Source organism: Balaenoptera musculus, chromosome 4, assembly GCF_009873245.2.
Source record: "Balaenoptera musculus isolate JJ_BM4_2016_0621 chromosome 4, mBalMus1.pri.v3, whole genome shotgun sequence".
In the NCBI taxonomy this organism is placed as follows: domain Eukaryota; kingdom Metazoa; phylum Chordata; class Mammalia; order Artiodactyla; family Balaenopteridae; genus Balaenoptera; species Balaenoptera musculus.
Genome location: NC_045788.1, coordinates 18086991 through 18111119, shown reverse-complemented (window position 1 = coordinate 18111119; position 24129 = coordinate 18086991). Strand labels below are relative to the sequence as shown.

General features: G+C 36.7%; 1 protein-coding gene across 2 annotated transcripts in view; it reads right to left on the bottom strand.

The window, feature by feature from the left end:
• Positions 1–1260: 1260 nt before the first annotated feature.
• NCK1 (NCK adaptor protein 1) overlaps positions 1261–24129 on the bottom strand; it is an 89073-nt gene continuing 66204 nt past the window's right edge. For both annotated transcript variants that reach the window (XM_036850141.1, XM_036850142.1), the window contains exons 3-4: positions 9164–9876; positions 1261–7122 (exon numbers count right to left, since the gene is read on the bottom strand). In XM_036850141.1, coding sequence (XP_036706036.1) covers positions 6928–7122; positions 9164–9876 — 908 coding nt within the window. In that variant the 3' untranslated portion in view covers positions 1261–6927. The remainder of the gene's footprint in view (positions 7123–9163; positions 9877–24129) is intronic.

The window sequence follows — 24129 nt, the reverse complement described above, 5'->3', positions numbered from 1 at the left end:
AGAGTTAGTGATCTAGGAGATTAGCAAAGGCTTTAGAGAACGGACAATCCTCCATAAGGAATTCCAAGGATGTACCTATTTAGATTTGGATAGGAAAGATGTACTTGCAGTTAAGCATTCCAACTGGGAGAATGGCATGGGAAAGCCCAAGGATGGAAAAGTTGAGGGGAAAACAGACTGAGGATGAAAAGGAAAAGGAAAAGGAAAGTAAACAGAAAATGGGAGAAAGAACAAGACTCATTTAGTTATGCGATGGGGGAGGAAGGAGAGTTGTTCACCAAAACTTGAGGTCTTACGATAGCTCAACCTGGGCATGGGTCCCTGTCAAGATGCCCCTGCCCAGCACTGCCATGTTGACAAGGCAGTACTGCCTGCCAATCCTTTACAAGCCACTGCAAAGAGAGTCTCTGACCTGGGCTCAGCACACCTCTAGGGGCACTGAGGGGTAATGCTACCTGCCTGCCACAAGCTTTTGAATGGCAGTTCCTCTCAGGACTGGTCCATGAACAAGGAACTCAGACCATCCACCTTTGCATGGGCCATGCCACTGTGTGAGAAGCTCTGGAGGGCCGTGCCTCACTTGCTAGCCCCTACCCTTGCCTGGATCCCCGACTCTGATCTTGCCTTTCTCTTCTGGCTTTGAGGAACTTCTCTTTCTACACTTTCTCATCAGCTGGTTGTGATATTTTGTCAATGCAACATGCCAAAACCAAACTATCCTCTAACCTGTTGCTGTACTTCTCAGATTAATTTCCTCTGCACTTCTCAGATTAATTTCCACAGCCTTCCAGAGTTGAAGATGATCAGTCACCTATGCCTGAAGATGAACCGCTGGAAGAACAAAGCTATTTCCTATCATAAGCAAGTATAGTCTAGAAATAGGAATTTTTTTTCCTATTACACTATTTGCTGCTTGAATATTTAATTACAGAAGGAAAAGCAAGGAGTTAAAGGTTTTTGTGGAAAAGAGTGGGGAAGGAAAAGGAGATTGATGGTCAAGGAAGAGAATCCTAAGCCCTCTGAGCCCCATAGGGCTGGGACTAGAATGAAGCAAGGGAGGCACCAGCGTGCAAAATTTCAGGCACTCACTCTTAGGGTTGTGCAAATGCAGAGTAGGTCCTGGTGCCCTGGCACAGACCACGTGGTCAATTAATTGCAATAACCCTTCCTTGCTCTACTTAGCACAAAATAGTTCTCTTCCCTTTACCAAGATTCCTAAATATCAATGTCCTGTGTTTTAGCACATCTGACATTTAATTGTAATCCACTGTCTCAATTATTACTTTTTTTTTTTTTTTTTCTGGAAGTAACACAGTGTATTTAAACAGTGGAATTCTCCTTGTTATAGATTTTTCTAACTCCCGCTTCCACTGAGTCTGCTCCAGATGTAACTTTCACACACTTTCAAGCTCTGGTATTCAGGGTTCTTACAGCCCTTTTTCAACCTCCTCTGAACAGATTTTCTTCAATTTCCTGCCTCGTTTATTGTCTGGCACCAGTGCAGAACATCAGGAATTTAACCTCCCTTAACCTCAATTCTTTCCTTAGGGTGTGATGAATTAAAACCCTTAAGTCTGTCAAACTGCCCTCCTTCCTGTAGTTATAACTGATTCTTTTCTATGTGACATTCCCCAACAACTCCTCCTAAGATGTAGAATCAGGCCTTATTCAGAATAGTCCTTTGTAGTTAAAAGTTCCATGTTTAAATAAAATACCATTTTATTCAATTCTAAAATTCGAAAACCAGAAACAATGACCTGTAAGTGAAGATCTTAATAATTTTCAAATGATTTTGATTGCTGTATTTTCAGTCATTCACTGGTTTAATCCTAGTCGTCAGTGATTCTATTGAGTGAAGCACACAATATGCTCAAAGTCCGTTTTATGAGGCCTCCTTTGACCATCCTATATAAATTAACACCCCACTCTCACTCTCCGACCTCATCTTGCTCTGTTTTTCCTTCATAGCACTTCTCCATTAGGCATTACATCACTAGAAATGAAAGTTTTAGGACAGCTTTTGGACAAATTTGTCCATTTTCTTCACTATCATTTTGCTAGGTTAGAAGAGTCTGGCACCTATGCAATCAAACATTTGAGGTGAGGTGGTTGGATGGGTGGTTGAAGGATAAATATCTCCAAAAGCAAAACAAAGACACAAAATCATACACATAGATATAACCGTTCAAAAGGTATTTTTCTTATCTTGATGCCAAGTGATTAGCATACGTGCTGATGAAATCAGTACTTGTCTTCTACAACATCCCCCTTATCTATAGTCTAGAAACCATATCAAAACAAGTATATGTTTGGCATTACTTGTTCCAAGAAAAGACAGGCTTATTCAGGGATCACTAATTTCTTCTACAAATGCTCAAAAAAAACATAAATTTAATAACCATTCCGGTATTTAACCTAAAACGGACACTTTAGTCTCATTCTGGATTCCACCTGTCTCCATAATTTCCCGAAAGCTATCTGCAAATGTTCTACATAATTTCTGAGCCTAGAGATTTAAAGCAACTAAATACCTTAACTACCTTAGATGTCTATTCTTAATTGTCTATTTATGTTTGTTTTCCTGTTCCAGAGTCATTATCATTCCATGAGGTACAAGAAAACATGGAGAGGAAATTGAGTACTCTTTGTCTTCTTTGTAGTTATAACTACAAATAAAATTTGCAACATTATTTCAAAATACTGAGACCAGCTTTCCCTGGAACTTTAAAAACAGCTTAAAAAAGTAATTTGAGTGGAAACATTTAGAAAATCAGCCAGTCCAATAGGTAAATTAAATGTTTGTGTGAATCCTTTGTAGGCATCAGGCCTATTCTGAAGTATTTGAGATAATTAAAGTGCACCGGCCAACAAACATACCCTCAAAAAGACACTGTGGTTTAAAACATTTACCTTCGTGAACACTGCCAATAATAACAAAAACTCCTCCTCCTGCTCTTCAAAACCTCACCAAGCCCAGTTTATGTTCTACTCATTAAACAAGTCTCAGCAAACTGTATACTTTCAAATCAAAAGAACCCCTCATTAGTAAACAAAAAAAATATATTTCTTTGGTCATTTGGTTTTAGGTCATGTAACAGCAAAAAACTAGGGTGTGGAGTATGCACAGTATGCTGGTCTGTAAGAGTTCAGAAGATGACAGTTGAGTCATATAAACTTGCTAAACCAATAGAACCAGTTTATCAGAAGAGAGGAGCTTCCTACTTTGCCTTGCAATAGAATAAAATACAGGTTTTCCCCAGAAGCAGTAATATGGCATTTTCAAAAAGTTCATTGGATGCTGTTCAAAACATAAAATGAGGATGTCATCTATCCTACATCAAATGTACTTTAAGTTAGAAGCAACCTCAGTTGTGAAGCCATTCGAAAACAGTTAAAGGATGTATATAAATACAGGATTACAAAGGATCTCCTTTTCTTCTAGCAGAATATTAAAGTGGAAAAGTTAAAGCATGCTGTAATGCTACATCCCTAATTTATTGATTTGGACATTGCACCTCAAGTATTTCTGCAAAATGGTAAGTTTCCAGATAACTCCAAGTTACAGGAAAAACAGTGAGTTAACAGTAACTGCATTTGGAGACTTGGAACTAGGGGGATAAAAGCTGGGAAAGAGCCTCTTTTACACTTTTTTAAAAACCGTATGTATTGGTTAAAAAAAGGGAAGCATCCATACCATCTGATGCCTTCCGGGAATTCAAATTTAGTATTATCAGCTTCTCATTTTTCAGGGGAAACCAGAACTCTGAATTTTATGTGAAATCCCCCAATTTTAAAATGTTAACAATTATTTTAAGCATCGTGGGTTGAACTGTATTGGTTGTATCCTGAACAGGGCACCTTGCAAGATGGGAGAAGGGTAGTGGTGGTGAGTTTTGGACTTCTCAACAGCAAAAAAAGTGGCTGGGCTTGCCCAGATAAGAGATGCCTTTTCCTAATTCTCACAATGTACCTACACAGACAGTAGTGGCCCTGCTTCTTGCCATCTCTGGATTAGACGATAGAATTAAAGCATTAAAGCTGGAGATAACTTATGTGCCACTGATCTATCCACATATCTGAGGATAACATCATTCTAACAACCCAAGTTGCTCATCTGCTAGGCTTTTTATTCTTCCAGCAATGGCAGTGGATTGCACTTAGGCCTTCTGATTTTAAGTGATATGTCTGCGACACACCATCTTTAATAGTGCCAGGTGCCTGTGTTACTGTGTTATAGTCCAAGATGTGTAACATATTTTTGTGAATATGTATTCAGCTGAACTTAAGGACTTATGACCAAATAACACATACAGCAGCAATAGCTTTTTGTCATTGAGTTTATATAAAGTTCTGAAAATTCTTCTTACAAGATTTTGGAGAAGTTATTTGTAGAAGTGGGTTGGGCAGGGTTATGTGTATTATGAATATTTAAATTGATAGCTAAGCATCTCCTCACAGGTGGAAGAAAACTACTGTAATACTGCTCTTCCCAGGACTTTCCTCCTTATCTAAAAACAAGCACACAGAAGCCAATGTGTCACAATATAGAGTGTATCAGGCTGGGAATAAGGAAACCTGGCTTCCAATACAAGTCCTGCTACTAGCTAGCTATGTAGATGTTTTCTAAGATGGTTCTAGTTCTTAAGAAAATTAATTCATGCTTTTAAAAAACAGCCATTGATGTAAAGATGGGTTTTAAGACTTTTTAAAAATTGATAAAATGTTGAAGTAGAAAATTAAGTAGTTCCCAGTGAGGTTTCATCACATAACAGGAGGAGCACACAATAACTATTATTGGCACACATGGACTATCTAGGAATTCCCTAGTTATTATAAATCTAATTATGGCACAGAAATATGCATTCTGCTTCCAGTGCTACTCCATTCCTAGCTACTTTCTCAAAATCCTTAACATCAGCTCTGCAGGGTTTGCTATAAATAGCTCATGTCTGTGATACAAAGTAGTAATTGAATTGCTCCCCCCTTTTTTTTAAACAAATATCCATTTTTTAAATAAGGAAGACTGGGGGGTGGGGACCACAAAGAGGTGGAGAATAAAAAGAAAGCATCATCAAATGGTTTGTTTAAAATTAAAAAATGTTTGCTACATAGTCATTTTACAACTACTTTAAAACTATTTTCCTCAATTTATATTCAAGTGATTTTACAGCAAAAAAGGTAAGAATACATGACTTTTGTTTCCATTAAACTTGCCTACTAATAATCATCTTAACAAACAAAGGGGGGCTGAGGAAGATAATGAAATATGAACTAAAAGGCTTTAAAAGCAGATGTAATGAAGATAGAAAATTGTACGATGTCTATATCTGCTAACTCCTATTGCTTAGTGGGAGAAGTCAGGGCTGCCACCCAGTGGCAATGTAAGTCTTTAAATGACTTGAAGATTTCGAGAATTAAAAAAACATTTAAAATAAAACAAATTAAAAAAAACAAAATCAAAAACCTCATGAATTAGACAACTTCAATTTTAGAATCAGTAATTCTGGTGTCTTAAATGTCTGTTCATAACATATTAAAGAATGGAAACATTCATTTGCTTAGGCAGCATTGGGGAAATTTTTTTAAATCTCATGACTTTCTACTATTTACTAAGTTATGTGGTTTTAGTAAGTATTTTCTATTAAAATATTGAAGGTACTTTGCTTAAATTAAATCTCCAGAATTTATAGTGGGGGGAAAAGCTGTGACCATAAAATATAACTGGTTTTCTTCTGTGATGTACAGAACTAGATTAAATACGCTACAGTAGCCTCTCATCCATACACCCAAACTTCTGCTTGATGAACAAAAACTTAATAGAAGCATCTGCAAAAATAAGATTCTAAAAATAATTTTCTCTAACCATTAGCACATCACATCTTTTCCTCAGGTATACATCAATTTTAGTGTCCCAGTCAATAAAATTCAAAGCTGAAAGAAGAAAATGAGAGTAGTAGAAATACTATTCCTGATAATTACTGATTTTTTTTTTTGGTGGGGTTGGGGAGAACCAAGTATCTCATTGCCTCTTACTTCTTCAAAATTTGGCCATAGCTTTTTTCACACTGACACAGATATAACATATTCAAAAACAAGATGCTTTGGTAAAATAACACTAGGGGAAAAAAATAACACTAGAGCATCCATTTACAGTTTGAAAAGCTAAATATCTCAGAGACTGTTTTGTTCTCTTGAATAATTAGATGAGAGAGAAGCATCAAAGGGGGGGGGGAATAATCTTAGGAATTTAGAGATTTTTGTTTCCAACAGTTGTAAATTTAAATTGTACAAGATATGTTTTCTAACCTATGTCCCGTATGTTTTGCTTTACACTGAAGACAACAAATGAATTTTGAAAAATAATGACAGACACAACATACTTGATATTTACAATGGCTTGTGACAAATATAATACCTGAAAATAATTTCTAATTTTCCATTTATTATTGCTATTTAGTCACAGAAAAGATTAACAACTCTCCACGAAATTTATTTTAGCATATGCCATATATTGATATAATTGATATAATAATTTTATATGAAGAGAACCATTGCAGAAGTAACTAAGGTGGTGCCCTTACAAGGAAATAAAGGAAAGGCAATAAAGAAATTCTTCCATATAAAGACTTTCGATCTGCATCATTTTTTCAAAATATAAAACCTTAATATTAGAAGCAAAGAGAAAAAGAGCAAAAAAAACAATAAAACAAAAGACCAAGGATAAGGAATTGCTCTATGCAGATGTTTGGCATATGTAGTATATATGTATGGACTGAGTTATAATAAAAATACTTATGTATTATAGTCAATTTTCATATAGAGTTAGAAACAGCAATTTCCAATCAAGCATGACTGGACTGATATTTTCTCAGTCTTCAATTACATGACGAATTACAACTGTATAGCAGTCACTTCTGGTCAGCAGTATCATGATAAATGCTTGATAAGATACAATTTTTCTCCTTGTTCACTTGTAAAAATTGGTGCCTTTTTGTAATGTTCTACAAGTTCTTCCATGGTGCTGAATTTACGCTGCCCAATGCAGTAGACAGTCTCTTTTAGTTGGACTTTAAAATGCTTGTTTTTCCCTTGTGCTTTTAGTGATACTGAAAAATCATTTGGCTAAAAGAGAAAAAAATTTTGAAAGACATCTATTAGCATTTTTATATGAAACTGATAACAGCTAAAGTGTGAGCACTTTAAGTACTAGGCACAATACTCAATTATTTACATGAATTATCTCCTTTATGCCTCAAAACAAACCCATTTTACAGATGAAAAAAAATCAAGGCTGAAGAGAAGCTAAGTTGCCTAAGATCATCCATCTAGTTAACAAAAGAGCCAGGATTCAAATCGAAGCAGCCACACTCTGAAGTCTCTTAACTAATATGCTCTACCTAACACCAGGGCAAATCCTTTAGTTTAACATCTGAAGCATAAAAACTATCTTCTCTCCATTCAAACTACTGGAGAGACATAGGAGAAAATCCAAGACATCCACCCCTTTTCAATTAGCAGCTAACAGTAGCTGTCTTACAGAGTAGCTGATGTAATACTCTGCAATCTCAAAGATAAAGGACACAAAAATGAGAACTAATTTAAACTCTAATAAGAGGTCATAAACTCAAATGCCTATAAGGGGCAAAAAAGAAATGTAAACAATGGCCAGGGTGGCTATATAGGGGGAACAACAGTACATGGCCAATCTAAAGGAGGTGGCCACTTAGCTGCAATTGTTGCCTTGTAGGAATACGGCTCAACATTGACAGGCCTTCCAATTTTAAAAGGGAAATCTAATGTCTAAATTCTTATACTAAATCTCCCAATATTTAAAAACTGACAATGAATTCAAATGTTTAAAAACACTGTGCAGGTCAAATGAAATATGCCTATTTGAGACCTCTACTTTAAAAATTCTACTACTAAAATTAATGGTATATTTTGGATAATATCTATGCTCAATTACCCACAAGAAAATATACAGTATTTTGCAGTCAAGCTACTTTCTTAGGTTTTTTTTTTTTTAACCTAACACTCTTTTGAATAGTCTATATCAACCTCTTATACAGTTACTGCCAAAGTTTCAAACAGTGGGTTTCTTGGAAACATCTTATGGTTATTTACCACCCACTCCAAGGTCACTCCCTTCTAATCCTTCTGCCCACTGCTTGTCCTAGAAAGGAGGGCCCGGTCAGGCATCTAACAGAAAACAAATCCCACCACTCTTCCCTATCATCAATCAATCACCTTCTCTTTCCGAGGGGTTATGTACAGGCCCCCATTTCCTGAACTTCACATCAGGCAGTTCAATTAATTTCAATCTCACCCTCTCATCTTTCCCACCCCCCCACCCCTTAAACACACACACACACACACAACTCACACAGATAGGTTTTCTTCTTTCTTTCAACCTTCTGTACAATCATACGTTAACTTTTGTACAAATACATATACACAAAAAACGCCAATACTAGTCATGAAAAGTAGTGATATCCTTTATCAAGGAAAAATAAAGGCCATTTTTAAGGGAAATGGGTATTGCCAAATTCTAAAATCCTACATAGTACCCAAAAGAGCCCACATAACTATTTTCTTAGCAATTTTTACGGTTTTACAGTTTTATTGGTTTACTAGTATTGGAACAGAATTTATCTTTTATTGCAAATGCACTTCAAATACAGTGCATGTTCAAATGGGTTTCTGAGGTACATAAGAGTGTATTCCAACTTCCAAACAAGCAATTTATAAAAAAAAGCAAATATCAATTTTTTAAATTCAGGGATTTCCTTTATTGTAAGGATGACAGTTTATCCATTATGCAATTTAAGAAATGTTTTCCCAGTTTAGTCTACTGCATTGTTCTACTCTCAGTGAAGAAACCAGTGTTCAATTTGCTCCATTTTTCAGTTTGATGCAAAAGAAAATATTTCAGGAAGGCAATACCAACAGAACTAGACAAAGCTAAATAATCCAGTGTAGGGCTATATATTACTAAAAATAAATACACTTGGAAAGAACACTGACTTTCACTAAGAAACTTTACATATTTTAACAAATATACTACCTGGTTAATTTTAGGGAAGCCACTTAACTTCTCTAATCTTCTATTTATTTTTTTAATACTCAGAGTTCTATTTCCATTTACCTTTGAAAACCAACTTACCGAAGATTCACTATCACGAATGAGGAAATCACCTTCATGCCCTCTTTCATTTAATGCCATTTCTGCTTGGTGCCTGGTGACTTTCCCATAATACCATGGATTGCCAGCAAACTTTCCAGTGAGTGAAGGCCTAATGTAATCACACTGTGGAGGCGATGGTTCCAAACCTGAGGTTAATGGATTATTCTGCATAATGGTAACATAGTTTTTCGGCACCAGACCAACCATTCCATTGATCTTCCTGCATTTCCACCACTCAGGGTCATTTTCAGGTTTTTCAATAACATCCATTACATCGCCTTTCTCAAAATTAAGTTCTTCATCATTGGATGAGCTGAATGGGTAAAGAGCCTGTACCACATGTAACACTTGCCCAGTATTTAGGTTACTGACGACTGCTGCTAATTTCTCTGACAAAGAACCCACATGGTCACCCAAAGGGCTGTCGCCTTCCTCAGTCACATAGTTTGAAGGGAACCATCCAACATGTCCATTGTAGCTACCCCGCCACCACCCATCACTGCATTTCTCCATGACGATCACCTTTGTCCCTTTTATCAATGACAATTCATCCTCTCTCTCTGCCATGTAGTTAAATTTTACATAAGCAGGCATGTTGAGGTCATACAGACGTTCCCCTGGGTCAACAAAGCTATCATCAGCAGGAGATGCAGAATCTGGCACACTAGGTTTTCTTTTCACTTTTCCAATGCCTGTTTAAATAAAAAAGGGTAATGAGAATATAAAACAATGATAATCAAAAACACCAATTTATTCATTATTAAGAAAGGATCTTCAATTCTGTAATTCTTTCAAGCCTTTTAACTAAGATAACAAATTCCATCCTTCCTTCCTTCCTCCCTCCCTCTCACTCTTTCTCTTTACATCCTCACGACTTATACATAAAGGCTCCAGCAAACCCGTATTCTTCTTGTTTTACTTTATTAACTGAGATTCTATTAACTTGCTGTATAGAAATAAAACAGTAACTTAAATTACAATTTGATATGCAATATAAAATTGTAGTTATGTCTAGGTAATCCTCCCATTTGCTTTCTTAGTTCCCAAGACCCAGGTTGCTCTATTTACCTCATGTTTATTTTAAAATAATATACTATTTACTTGCTTGTCTGCCTTCACCCATTTCACACATAGCCACCACAACAGCAGAAACTTTTGCTGACTTTGTTCATGGATATAATCCCAAGGATCTCATACAGTGCTTAGTACACAGGAGATGCTGAATATATATTTGTTAAAAGAATGAAAAAAATAACCAAATGGTACTATCATCACAAATGTATGCTACAGCAACTTTAGTCAGGCATTTTCACCGCTGCTCACTTCTTAGCACATGATTTTGTGTTCTACTTTTACTGAGAAAACTAAGGCATTCCTAGGTAAAATTTCTCAAATACTTTCTCACTATCTCAAAATTCTTTCTCATTATCCTTACTCTTTTTCTTCTCCCAAGTTCCCAACCTCTGATCCTTCTGGGTTCTTAATACCTACCATCTTTCTTGCCTCTTTTTGGGACTCTTGGCCATCCTTGTTTCCCTCCCACTCACTCCCTTCTATTTTCTAAAAACACATTTAGATCGCTTTTATTCCAAAATAAAGTTACTTCAACTCTGCTATTGTTTTTTAACTACATCATTCTTTATAAAACTGTCTTCCCTTTTTCATTCAACTTTTTCACCACTCACTCACTCCTAACGCCTTATAATCTGGTTCTCTATCTCCACCAAAACTACTCAATTAAAACTGTCATCTCGGGGGCTTCCCTGGTGGTGCAGCGGTTGAGAGTCTGCCTGCCGATGCAGGGGACACGGGTTCGAGCCCTGGTCCGGGAAGATCCCACATGCCGCGGAGCAACCGGGCCCGTGAGCCACAACTACTGAGCCTGCGCATCTGGAGCCTGTGCTCCGCAACAAGAGGCCGCGACAGTGAGGGGCCCGCGCACCTCGATGAAGAGTGGCCCCCGCTCGCCACAACTGGAGAAAGCCCTCACACAGAAACTAAGACCCAACACAGCCATAAATAAATAAATAAACAAATAAATAAATAATTGGTTTTAAAAAAAAAAAACTGTCATTTCTTCACTGCCAAATCATTCCCTTTTAGAGCCCTCGGTCTTTTCAAACTCTCTACACAGCAACGAAGATCACAGATAACTCTGTACAACATTTTCTCCTTCTTTAATTTCCCCAAGAGTCTCCTGTTTTCCCTACTGACCTGTTTAAATATTCTTGTGTTCTTCTGTCTGGGCTCCTCTAAACCTTGTTATAAAATTGCATTGTACTTGGTTACTTGTCCATCTAATAAAGGAGTGAGTTTCCTGGGGGCAGTAACCTGGATCTTATTACCTTGTATCTCCAGCACTTAGCAGTAACTATACTAGTAGCAGGAACAAAGTGAATGTTTGCTGAAAGAACAAGTGAATGATTCCTTTGTTGAAAGTGTTTCCCAAGATGCCATGCTTGGACTTAGCCTCTGCTTCAAGGAAATCATACACTTTCACTTTCTATAACTTCTGTATAGAAGGTTCCAAGGTCTCTTTGTAGCTCTAAGCTGGAATTCAAGCATTACAATTCCAACTGTCACTAGACATCTACAGAATGAATGTACCATCAGCACCTCAAATACAACCTCCATGTCCAAATAAAAATAACCTCTCCAAGATCCATAAATCAACTAACTCCCTCCCTCCCAATTTCCTTCCTTCTGGTTAATGCTGTATCATCATCATGAAAAATTCATACATCAGGGATTTCTGGCACAGCGGGGAACTCTAGGGTTCCATCCCTCCAAAAGAGTAATTAATGAGCTGGCGAATACTGTCAAAATCAAGTTTTGCGGAATTCCAGAATCTAGTAAAAAACTTATAAAAACTAGCTAGGCTTAGTGAATAAAGAAGCTGCTGCTTTGTAGTAGGAGAGCACTGTAGCATTTTAAGCTGCCTGCCTAATATCTCTTAAATCCCAAATCAGCGGTAGCTGTGAGGATAGCAAACTGAACTCCTAATGCCAGACAGAACAATATAGATATTATTCACAAAGAATTGTAATTGTGCATTTCAACCTATCTGGAAGCTACCTGAAGGACCGGCACAATGGCTTGCCTTGGTTTCACCTGACTTGGAGCATTCCCAGGGCTAGGATGTTTTCTGATGAAATCATTTAATTGATGCAGCAGACTGGTATAAGAAACAACAACTAGGATAAGAAACAGATAAAAAATCCTAGGAAGGAAAAGTTTGAGTAAGGATGCACATGGGGTAATAAGGGCTTTGAAAAGCCCCTGTGTATACCAGAAAATCAAGAAAGCCACACACATAGCCAGAACTGGCACTTGTTCAGCAAAGGCCTGAGAAGACCCCGAGCTTTCACCTATTGCTGACCTTCAAGCTCTGAAGAAGCAGTAAGTAAAGGCTAAGGAAGAGTTGCAAATGGCCTGGCTAAGTGTTGAAAGAGGGTTTTTTTTCTTTTTCTTTTGGTTTCACGTGTTTAAGAAAACTCTTTCAAAACACTAGCTGACAACTAAGCAAAAGAACACATTTCAGTGGTCATACAATGACACAGACTTTATAAAAATAGTTTAGAAAAGTCACTAAACAAGCAAACAAAACAACCACAATAAGGAGCAACAACAAACCCTAGGGACAAGGTAGAATCTGATGCTGAAAGAAAAAAGTATCAATCAAGAATTCCATGTCCATATATATACACTATCAAACGTAAAATAGATAGCTAGTGGGAAGCAGCCGCATAGCAGAGGGAGATCAGCTCAGTGCTTTGTGACCACCTAGAGGGGTGGGATAGGGAGGGTGGGAGGGAGGGAGATGCAAGAGGGAAGAGATATGGGGACATATGTATATGTATAACAGATTCACTTTGTTATAGAGCAGAAACTAACACACCATTGTAAAGCAATTATACTCTAATAAAGATGTTAAAAAAAAAAAAAAAGAATTCCATGTCCAGCAAAACTGTCCTTTAAAACTGAAGAAGTTAAGATACTCCCAAGGTAAACAAAAACTGAAGGAATTTGTCACACTACACGTGTGCTACAAAAAACGCTAAAGAGAGTCCTCCAGGCAGAGATGAAAGGACACTGAAGTCATATGAAGAACAGTGGTAAAGGTAGCTACACTGTAAATATAAAAACCAGTTACGTTTTTAGCTTGTAAGTCCTCTTTTATTCCTATATGATTTAAGATGCAAATATATAAAACGGTAATTTCAAATCTAGGTTAATGGGCACACAATGTATAAAGACAAAACTATAAAAGAGCAGATTTCTGTATACTATTGAAGCTAAATTTGCGTTACTTCAAACTTGACTGTTAAAAAGTTAAGATGCTAATTGTAATCCACAGGATAATCACTAAGAAAAAAACTAAACACACTGAAAAAGAAATGAGAAGGGAAACAAAATGTACATCATAATAAAATCAATTATATGCAAACGATGCAACTGACAAAGGAGTAATCTCCAAAATATACAAGCAGTTAATGCAGCGCAATATCAAAAAAACAAACAACCCAATCCAAAAATGGGCAGAAGACCTAAACAGACATTTCTCCAAAGAAGACATACAGATTGCCAACAAACACACAAAAAGATGCTCAACATCACTAATCACTAGAGAAATGCAAATCAAAACCACAATGAGGTATCACCTCACACCAGTCAGAAAGGCCATCATCAAAAAAATCTGCAAACAATAAATGCTGAAGAGGGTGTGGAGAAAAGGGAATCCTCCTGCACTGTTGGTAGGAATGTAAATTGATACAGCCACTATGGAAAACAGTATGGAGGTTCCTTAAAAATCTAAAAATAGAACTACCATATGACCCAGCCATCCCACTGCTGGGCATATACCCTGAGAAAACCATAACTCAAAAAGATACATGTACCACAATGTTCACTGCAGCACTATTTACCATAGCTAGGACATGGAAGCAACCTAAATGTCCATCAACAGATGAATGGATAAAGATGATGTCACTCATATATACAATGGAATATTACTCAGCCATAAAAAGGAACGAAATTGAGTTATTTGTAATGAGGTGGATGGACCCAGAGTCTGTCATACAGAGTGAAGTAAGTCAGAAAGAGAAAAACAAATACCGTATGCTAATGCACTTATATGGAATCTAAAAAAAATGGTGCTGATGAACCTAGTGGCAGGCAGGGCAGGAATAAAGATGCAGATGTAGAGAATGGACTTCAGGACACAGCAGGGGAAGGGGAAGCTGGGATAAAGTGAGAGAGTAGCACTGACATATATACACTACCAAATGTAAAATGGATGGCTAGTGAGAAGCTGCTGCATAGCACAGGGAGATCAGCTTGATGCTTTGTGATGACCTAAGGGGTGGGTTAGGGAGGGTGGGAGGGAGGCTGAAGAGGGAGGGGATATGAGGATATATATATACATACAGCTGATTCACTTTGTTGTACAGCAGAAACTAACACAACGTTGTAAAGCAGTTATACTCCAATTAAGATATGAAAAAAAAATCAATTATAAAAGGCAGTAATAAAAGAATTGAGGGGAAAAAAGGTATAAGACATATAGAAAAACAAACAGCAAAGTATGAGAAGGCCTTCCTTACCAGTAATTTCTTGAAATGTTGGATTAAAAGGTAAAGGTTGGCAGAATGGATTAAAAAAATATGATCCAACACTATGCTATCTGTAAGACACTAACTTCCGATCCAAAGATGCAAACAGGCTTGAAAGTGAAAGGATGCAAAAAGACATTCCATGAAAACGGTAACAAAAGAGAGCACAGACTTTAAGACAAAAATTGTTACAGGAGACAAAGGACATTATATGTTGATAAGAAGTCAATCCATGAGGAAGATTTAACAATTATAGATATATACATACCTAACAACAGAGCCGCAAGACATATAATAAAGCAAAAACTAACAGAATTAAAGGGAGAAATTGACAGTTCTACAATATAGTTGGAGATTTCAATACCTCACTTTCAGTAATGGATAGAACAAAAGACCATGAAACTGAAATCATATAAAATATCTTCTGTGACCACAGTGGAATGAAATTCAGAATCAATAACAGAAAGGAAAACTGGAAAATTTACAAATATATGGAAATTAATCAACACACCCAAACAACTAGTAGGTCAAAGAAAAAATTACAGGTGAGATTAGAAAATACATTGAGATAAATGAAAATGAAAACACAATATACTAAAACCTATAGGCTACAGCAAAAGCAGTGCTCACAGGGAAATTTATAGCTCTACCAGCTTACATTAAAAAAGAAAATCAATCTCAAATCAATAACCTAACTTTACTGCTTAAAGAACTAAAAAAAGATCAAGCAGAAGCTAGCAGAAGGAAGGAAATAATAAAGATTAGAGCACAGGTAAACACAAAGAGTACAGAAAAACAACAAAGAAACAATGAAACCTTTGAAAACATCAAAACTGACAAATCTTTACCGAGACTGACCAAGAAAAAAAAGAGAAAAGACTTAAATTACTAAAATCAGAACTGAAGTGGGGACATTACTAGAAACCTTACAGAAATAAAAGAATACTACAAACAACTATATGCCAATAAATTAGAAAACCTACATGAAAAGAAAAAATTGCTAGAAACACACAAACTACCAAAAATGACTCAAGAAGAAACAGAAAATGTGGATAGACTTATAAGAAGTAAAAGACTGAATCAGTAATCAACACTTCTCAACAAGGAAAGGCCCAGAACCAGATAACTTGACTTGTGAATTCTACCAAACATTTTTTTCTCAAACTTCTACCAAAAGAGAAGGAAACATTTCATAACTCATTCCATGAGGCCAGCATTACCTAGATACCAAAGACATAAAGATATCACAAGAAAACTACTGACCAATATCCTTTCCTTTATGAATATAGATATAAATATCCTCAACAAACAGTCAATTTTTGTTATTCATGGTGGTTCTGTTCTATAAAGTGACCATGAATACTTAATTAGCATACTGAACCACTGCTCCTAGGGGATACTCTGTTCACAACATTTTTGTTATGTGTGTTTCTCTTTAAAGACACTTTATTTAATATAAATTTTTGACTCACTGACACTGAACTCATGGCCAACAACACTATAAACTCATGCCTGAAGGAAGCTTACCTAGCACACATATTTTTTCCATAAAGCAAATCAAAGCTTTCTTACACTTAGGAACACTAGACAATACTTTAGCACTATGCTTGGGCACCATTTTAAACAGTAAAATCACACACACACACACACACACACACGTGGCATTAAACTTCAAAAAGGGCACTTATTTGCAGTATGAGAGCTGAAATGAGAGGTCACCTTGTTTGACCTCTGCTAGCAACTCAAATTTTTTGCCCTTGGCAAATGTCCACAAAAGTACTGCAAGTACCAATTTGGGATTTTCATGATAAAAGTGATAAAACACCCTTTCATGGTAAAAATGGTCAGCAAACTAGGAATAGAAGGGAATTTCCTCAACACAATAAAGGGCATTTATGAAAAAACCATGGTTATCATCACACTCAGTAGAGAAAGACAGAAAGCTTTTCCCCTAAGATCAAGAACAAGACATAAATGCCCTCTTTCACCACTTCTATTTAACACTGTATGAGAGGTGCTAGCCAGAGCAATTAGGCAAGATAAAGAAATAAGAGATAGCCAAACTGGAAAGGAAGAAGTAAAATAATCTTTATTCACAGATGACATGATCTTATATAGAAAATCCTAAAGAATTCACACACAAAAAAGCTAGAACCAATAACTTAGCAAAGTTGAAAGATACAAAAACACAAAAAAATCAGTGTATTTCTATATACTAGCAATGAACAATCTGAAGAGGAAATTTTTTTTTTCCTGTGCTCTTAAACCCCCAAACCTTACTGGGCTCCTTCCTTATCTTTTACTTATTTACTTATTTATTTATTTAGGCTGCGTTGAGTCTTCGTTGCTGCGCACAGGCTTTCTCTAGTTGTGGCGAGCGGGGCTACTCTTCGTTGTGCATGGGCTTCTCATCGCGGTGGCTTCTCTTTGTTGCGGAGCACAGGCTCTAGGCACACACGCTTCAGCAGTCGTGGCACGCAGGCTCAGGAGTTGTGGCTCACGGGCTCTAGAGCGTACGCTCAGTAGCGATGACACACAGGCTCAGCTGCTCTGCAGCATGTGGGATCTTCCCGGACCAGGGCTCGAACCCATGTCCCCTGCATTGGCAGGCAGATTCTTAGCCACTGTGCCCCCAGGGAAGTCCCAGGAAATTTTTAAAATTCAAGTTTTAATAGCATTAAGAATAAAATATACAGAAATAAATTTAATCCAAGAGGTCCAAGACTTGTACACTAAACACTATAAAATATTGCTGAAAGAAATTAAAGAAGACCTAAATAAATGGAAAGACATTCTGTGTTTATGCATTTGAAAACTTAGTATTTTTAGATGGCAATACAGGTGGCCCTCAGTATCCATGGGTTCGTATCTGTGGATTCAAACAACCTCAGATCAAAAATATTTGGGAAAAAAAACTCCAGAAAGTTCCAAAAAGGAAAACGTAAACGTGCCATGCACCAGAAACTATTTACACAGAATTTACATTGTATTAGGTATTATAAGTAAGCGAGAGATGATTTAAAGTATATAGGAGGATGTGTGTAGGTTAATGCAAATACTATGCCATTTTATACAAAAAACTTGAGCATCCTTGAGTTTTGGTTATCTGCAGGGGGTACTGGAACCAAACCCCTGCAGATACCAAGGGATGACTAAACTATCCAAAGTGATCCACAGATTCAATGTAATCCTTATCAAAGTACCAACATCCTTTTTTTTGCAGAAATGGAAAAAGCTGATCCTAAAATTCATATGGAATCGCAAGCTATCCCAAATAGCCAAAACAATCAAGTTAACGGACTCACACTTCCCAACTTCAAAACTTACTACAAAGCCACAGTACTCAAAACAGTGTAGTACTGGCATAAAAGGAATGATGAATAGACCAATGGAAAAGAATTGAGAGTTCTGAAATAACTCTCCATTCTATTCCAGTTGCTCCATATTTTTTGACTTTGACCTTGAGAAGGGTGCCAAGACCATTTAATGGAGGAAAGAATGGTCTCTTCAACAAATGATGCTGGGACAACTGCATATCCACAGGCAAAAGAACGAAGTTGGATTCCTACTTCATATCACATACAAATATTAACTCAAAATGGAGAGTTAAAACTTTAAAACACTCAGAAGATAACATAGGGAAAAGTCTCATGACCTTGGATTTAGCAACAGATTCTCAGATTTGACACCAAAAAAAAAAAAAAAAAGATAAACTGTACTTCATTAAAATAAAAAACACTTGTGCAAAGGACACTACCAAGAAAGTGAAAAGACAACCTACAGAATTAGAGAAGAATATTTGCAAATCATAATGCTGATAAGGGTCTCTTATCCAGAACATATATAAAGAACTCTTAGAACCCACGAACAAAACGAAAAACAACCTATCTCAAAAATGGACAAAGGACTTGAATAAATAATTCTCCAAGGAGATTGTACAAATACCCAAAAGCACACGAAAAGATGCTCAACATCATGAGTCATTAGGGAAATGCAAGTCAAAACCACATGAATTTTTTTTTTTTTAAAGAATCAATTTTATTTATTTTTGGTTGCGCTGGGTCTTCGTTGCTGCGTGAGGGGCTTTCTCTAGTTGCGGCAAGCAGGGGCTACTCTTCATTGCGGTGCGTAGGCTTCTCATGCTGTGGAGCACGGGCTCTAGACGCACAGGCTTCAGTAGTTCTGCCACACAGGCTCAGTAGTTGTGGCTCACGGGCTCTAGAGCACAGGCTCAGTAGCTGTGGCGCACGGGCTTAGTTGCTCCATGGCATGTGGGATTTTCCCGGACCAGAGCTCGAACCCGTGTCCCCTGCGTTGGCAGGCAGATTCTTAACCACTGTGGCACCAGGGAACTCCGACAATGAAATACTGATACCACTTCACATCCTACTAGGATGGCTATAATAAAACCAAATTAAACCAAACCAAAAAAAAAGGAAAATAAGTGTTGATGAGGATATGGAGAAACTGGAACCCCTCTGGTCAAAATGTAAAATGGTGCTACTGCTGTGGGAAACAGCTGATGGTTCCTCAAAATGTTGAACACAGAACTACCATAATTCCACCCCTAGGTATATACCCAAAAGAACTGAAAACAGGTATTCAAATAAATACTTGTACACAAGTGTTCATAGCTTCACTATCCACAATAACCAAAAGATGGAAATGACCCAAATGTCCATCCACAGAAGAATGGACAAACAAAATGTGGTATATCCATATAATTCAATATTATTCAGCCATAAAAGGGATGAAGTAGTGATACATGCTACAACATGAATGAACCTCAAAAACAGTAGGCTGAGTGAAAGAAACTAGACACAAAAGGTTACATATTGTATGATTCCATTTATATGACATAGCCGGAATAGGTAAATCCATATAGACAGAAAGCAGATTAGTGGTTGCCAGGAGTTAAAGGGAAGGGGTAATGGGAGCAACTGTTTAATGGGAATGGGGTTTCCTTTTGGGTGATGAAAATAGTTTGGAATTAGACAGATGTGATGGTTGCACAACACTGTTAATGTACTAAATACCACTGAACTGTACACTTTAAAACAGTTAACTTCATGAATTTTACGTCATAAAAATTATTTTCTTAGAAGATTCACACATCAAATCCTTAAAGTCATCATATGTCCTTTCTGCCAACACTTTCCATTTCCACTATTCATGTGCTAGTTCAGGCTTATGTTGTTGTGCTTGAGCCTTCACTACCCACTAACTAGTTTTTTTTTTTACTAATCCAATCTATCTCACTTCAGCCCATCATTCACATCATCCAGTCTAATCTTATATTACAGCTACAATCACATGACCCTATTGCTCAAAAGCCAACAGTGGCTCTCCTGCCTAACAGATTAAGAGAAATACTCTGCCTGGAATCCACAGCCCTCTCTAGAATGTCCTCAAGCCTTCCTTTCCAGGCTTATGGTATAGACCAGTGGCCCCCAACCTTTTTGGCATCAGGGACCAGTTTCGAGGAAGACAATTTTATTTTTCCAAGGACGGGGTGGGGCGTGGATGGGATGATGATGGTTCAGGCAATGGGGAGCGGCAGATGAAGCTTTGCTCACTGGCCCGCCACTCATCTCCTGCTGTGCTGCCAGGTTCCTAACAGGCTGCGGATCGGTATCGGTCCACAGCCCAGGGGTTGGGCACCCCTGGTATAGACTATAGAAAACAGTGTAGACCTTGAAACAGCCTTTGAGTTCAAATCCCAGGTATGCTTCTTACTAACTGTGGAAACTTGAGCAAGCTACTTCACTTTTCTGAGCTCAGAAATGGAGGAAACAGCACTTACCATGAGTGTTGTGAGAACTGAATAAAATAATGTAAAGTAATAGTACAGTACACAGAGTAAATGTTAAACAAAAGCATCTTTCTATAACGCCCTGCACTAAAACTACCCTAAATTTTAATAAGAATGGGCCACTTAAATCCCCTGAATTAGATGTTTCTACCTTCATGACTTAGTTTACCTTGTTTGTTAGTTTCTTAGCAAAACCTTATTAAAACTTCTGCCTTTCAAAAATCTACCCATTCAAGAAGTGTCATTTCAAATAACAACTTTATTATTTTATTTATCTTTCTGCTTCATGTTTTTCAACATCCTTCATTCCCCATCGTCACCCTCAATGATATGTAAGCTCTCCTTTTTTAAGTACCCCAGTACCTTGTACTTCTGAGGCACTTGTATACTAGCATTTCCTGTGTTTGTCTTTTAAGCCCATCTACTAGAGCATAAGCTTCCAGAGAGGAGCATTTTTAATGTCTCACTGATCTTTTGCATTTCCTATACTATGTAGAACTGTATATACAGCAGATGATCAATGTGTTTATTAAACTGATTAAACTGAATACTGATATAAGCAAATATAAAATTCTAAACCTGAAAATAAAGGCTAGTTCTAAAATATTTTTCTTTTGATTCTGAAAAATATAATGTCTAAGACTAATCAACCTTGTCCAAAAAAACTGTGAAGAATCTTTGGACAGACCCAACAATTAAAGCCCTAAGTGGGAAAACACCAAAACAACCTATTTTAATCTTAGAGGCCAGAAATAGTTCAGAGAAAGAATATAAGCTTGGAATATTTGTTTTCTGTGCAACACAAAGTCCTGTTTATCTTGTGAATGACTGACAAATGCATGCATAATCAATCATAATCTTCCCCTGCTTACAAATCTTCCAGAAGGGCCTGTTTATTGCCCTTTGTTTCCACTGCTTAAAAATAGTCCTTCCAATCTCATGCTATCAATGAGAGAGTAGATGCAAAAGTACTTTACAAAATTATATAAATGTAAAGTATCAGTATCTCTTAATTTCTCAAGTATGTTATCATCAGCAACAATTAGATCATTCCACAACAAGCAGGCTCCCTCAGATCAATGTATTATCTTTTCTAAATTTTTCCCAGCTTCACAGTTAGTTCACCACAATCCTAATTTTAATCAGTCCCTTTTGCATCAAATCTTTTCAATCCATTACTTATCTGACTCTAATCTTTTCCCTACTCTATAGTCATAATGTGTGCACTAGGGAAACTCTTAACAAAAGAGACCCTAAGTTTACACTTTAGTGCTATTTACTTACTGGTTAATCTGATCTTGGTCAAGTTATTTAATCTTCTTTAAACTCCAGTGTCCTTGTTTGTGAAATGGTGGTGTGCAGTAAGTACCTATCTCAGAAAATTTTTGTAAAGAATTTTTTAAAGTTTATATGTAAAGCACTCAGCACAGTGCATAGCACCTAGCAGGCACTCAATCAATGGTGGTTATTACTTTCCTACCTCCTAGTGCTTCTGGCATTTACTTTTTCAGAGTTGGGACGGAAACACTCAGGTATATGCACTGAGGATGTGCATAACTCTGAGGCAGTCACTTTTATCATTAGCTTAGTTTAAAAAAAACAAAAGCATTAGTATAGCTTTCAATCTTCCCCTCACTACAAGCCACTAGTCTTGCTTCTTTCTTCCTATAGCACTGTTTCTTGACCAAAACAATGTACTATTAACTCCTCAAAAGTTTTTAAGAATCTGGTTAAGCACTGTAAATATTCCATCTTCACACAATAGTTGTCCTCTCCCTAAGGCAAATCTTTGTACCCATAACTATTCTTTATGTAACCTGGTTTCCAAATTCTTTTATATACTTCATGCTAGTATTTGGAAGCATCTGAGTTTCTCAATATCACTGTTAAAGTATATTTATCCAAAGTGAATAGACGATGTCATGTTTTATTTGGCCAGCACACACACAAGGGAACTACTGCATCCCTTCACCTGAGTGCCTCGTAGATTTGAATCAATGCCATCACACAGTGTGTTGAGATTTTTTTTTAGCACCTACATTATCACAGCAGCTCCTACTAAGTCTTGCACTCATGTAAATTGCAGCCAGGACAGATTCTCAGCAACTTTTTCCAATTCCTTTTAAAAACTTAATGTAGAATTTTACATTAATGTCTGTTTCTATTCATCTTGTTTATTTCTCAGTTTTTAGCTTTCAAATAAATTTCTGAACTCAATGTACTAGTTATACTTCCATCATTAGGTCTTTACCTTAAGCATGTCATTTCCCTTCCATCTAAATCACAGAGTAAATAAGTGTTCAATAGAACGAGGCCTAAGGAAGTATTACTGATTCTTGCTAATTCTTTAGGGAACTATAATTCTGTTATGTTCCTCCTTCTTCAAAACCAGTTTCTCCCTTATGGACTTTACCCTGATTTCTATACCACATGTAAGACTGATCAGTTGTTTACCAGGACTAAAGACTTTCAGAGTCAGAAGGGACTTTCCAGGATCATCTGAACTTGCCCAACTCTCTCCTTTACAAATAAGGAACAGGAAATCAGGAAAGTTATATACCCTTGGCCACATGGCCAATAAGTGATATATCTGGGAGCAGAACAAAGGAATTCTAAATACATATAAATGATGTTCTTTCCAGTACAGGTTTTTATTTAATTTTTTTATATTTTTATCTGTTCATTTGATTTATATGAAGTAAGATAAATTACTGCTTTTTATTATTCTCTGCTTTATCTAAAACAATGTGCCCTTTTTGTTCTCAAGGGTATTCTGGCTACCACACAAGGAGCACATATATTGTTTCCTCTTACTTTTCAAGTCTATTCAGGGAAAAGGTGGGTGAACAGCTACAAAGCTAAATAAATATAAATTTTGGCTTACTGCAGGCAGTGAGGAAAGGAATATTTTGGTTATAAATCTCAAATCCTGACTCTCAGTCTACACATGTATTTAAGAATAACTATCAACTTTCTAAGACTCTATAGAGAGTAAGATAATTTTATACTGTATTGATGGTATATATTAAATCACTGTATCAATGATACAGTATATTCTTTTTATACCACTTCTAGTTGATTTATGGTCAACATCACTTAGATATCAAACTCAGATATGAAATATTAATAATAAATAACAACCACCACCTGCCTCCTCACCAGAATGTAAGTTCTGTGACAGTTAGTGTTAGTTTTTCATTCTATAATTTTTGTGTGGCTTGCAGTGGGTAGGCTCTCAATAAAAATGTTGATCAACCAATGAATGAATAAGTAAGCTCTTTAAAAGGAAAACTAACCCCCAAAAATGGATCTAAAATTTTAACAACTCCCCAAAAAGTAAACAAAAGAGATATATTCTAAAAGGATTTACTTGGCCACCAGAGTTAAAGAAATGAATGAGTCTTAATATTACAATTACAACTTTTTTTTCAACAAAGTGCTTTTATACTCCCTTTCCATTTTGCCCTTTGCCCCGAAATCTTTTGACAGGTTACTCTTTGTTTCCTTAGACTCCTTACACA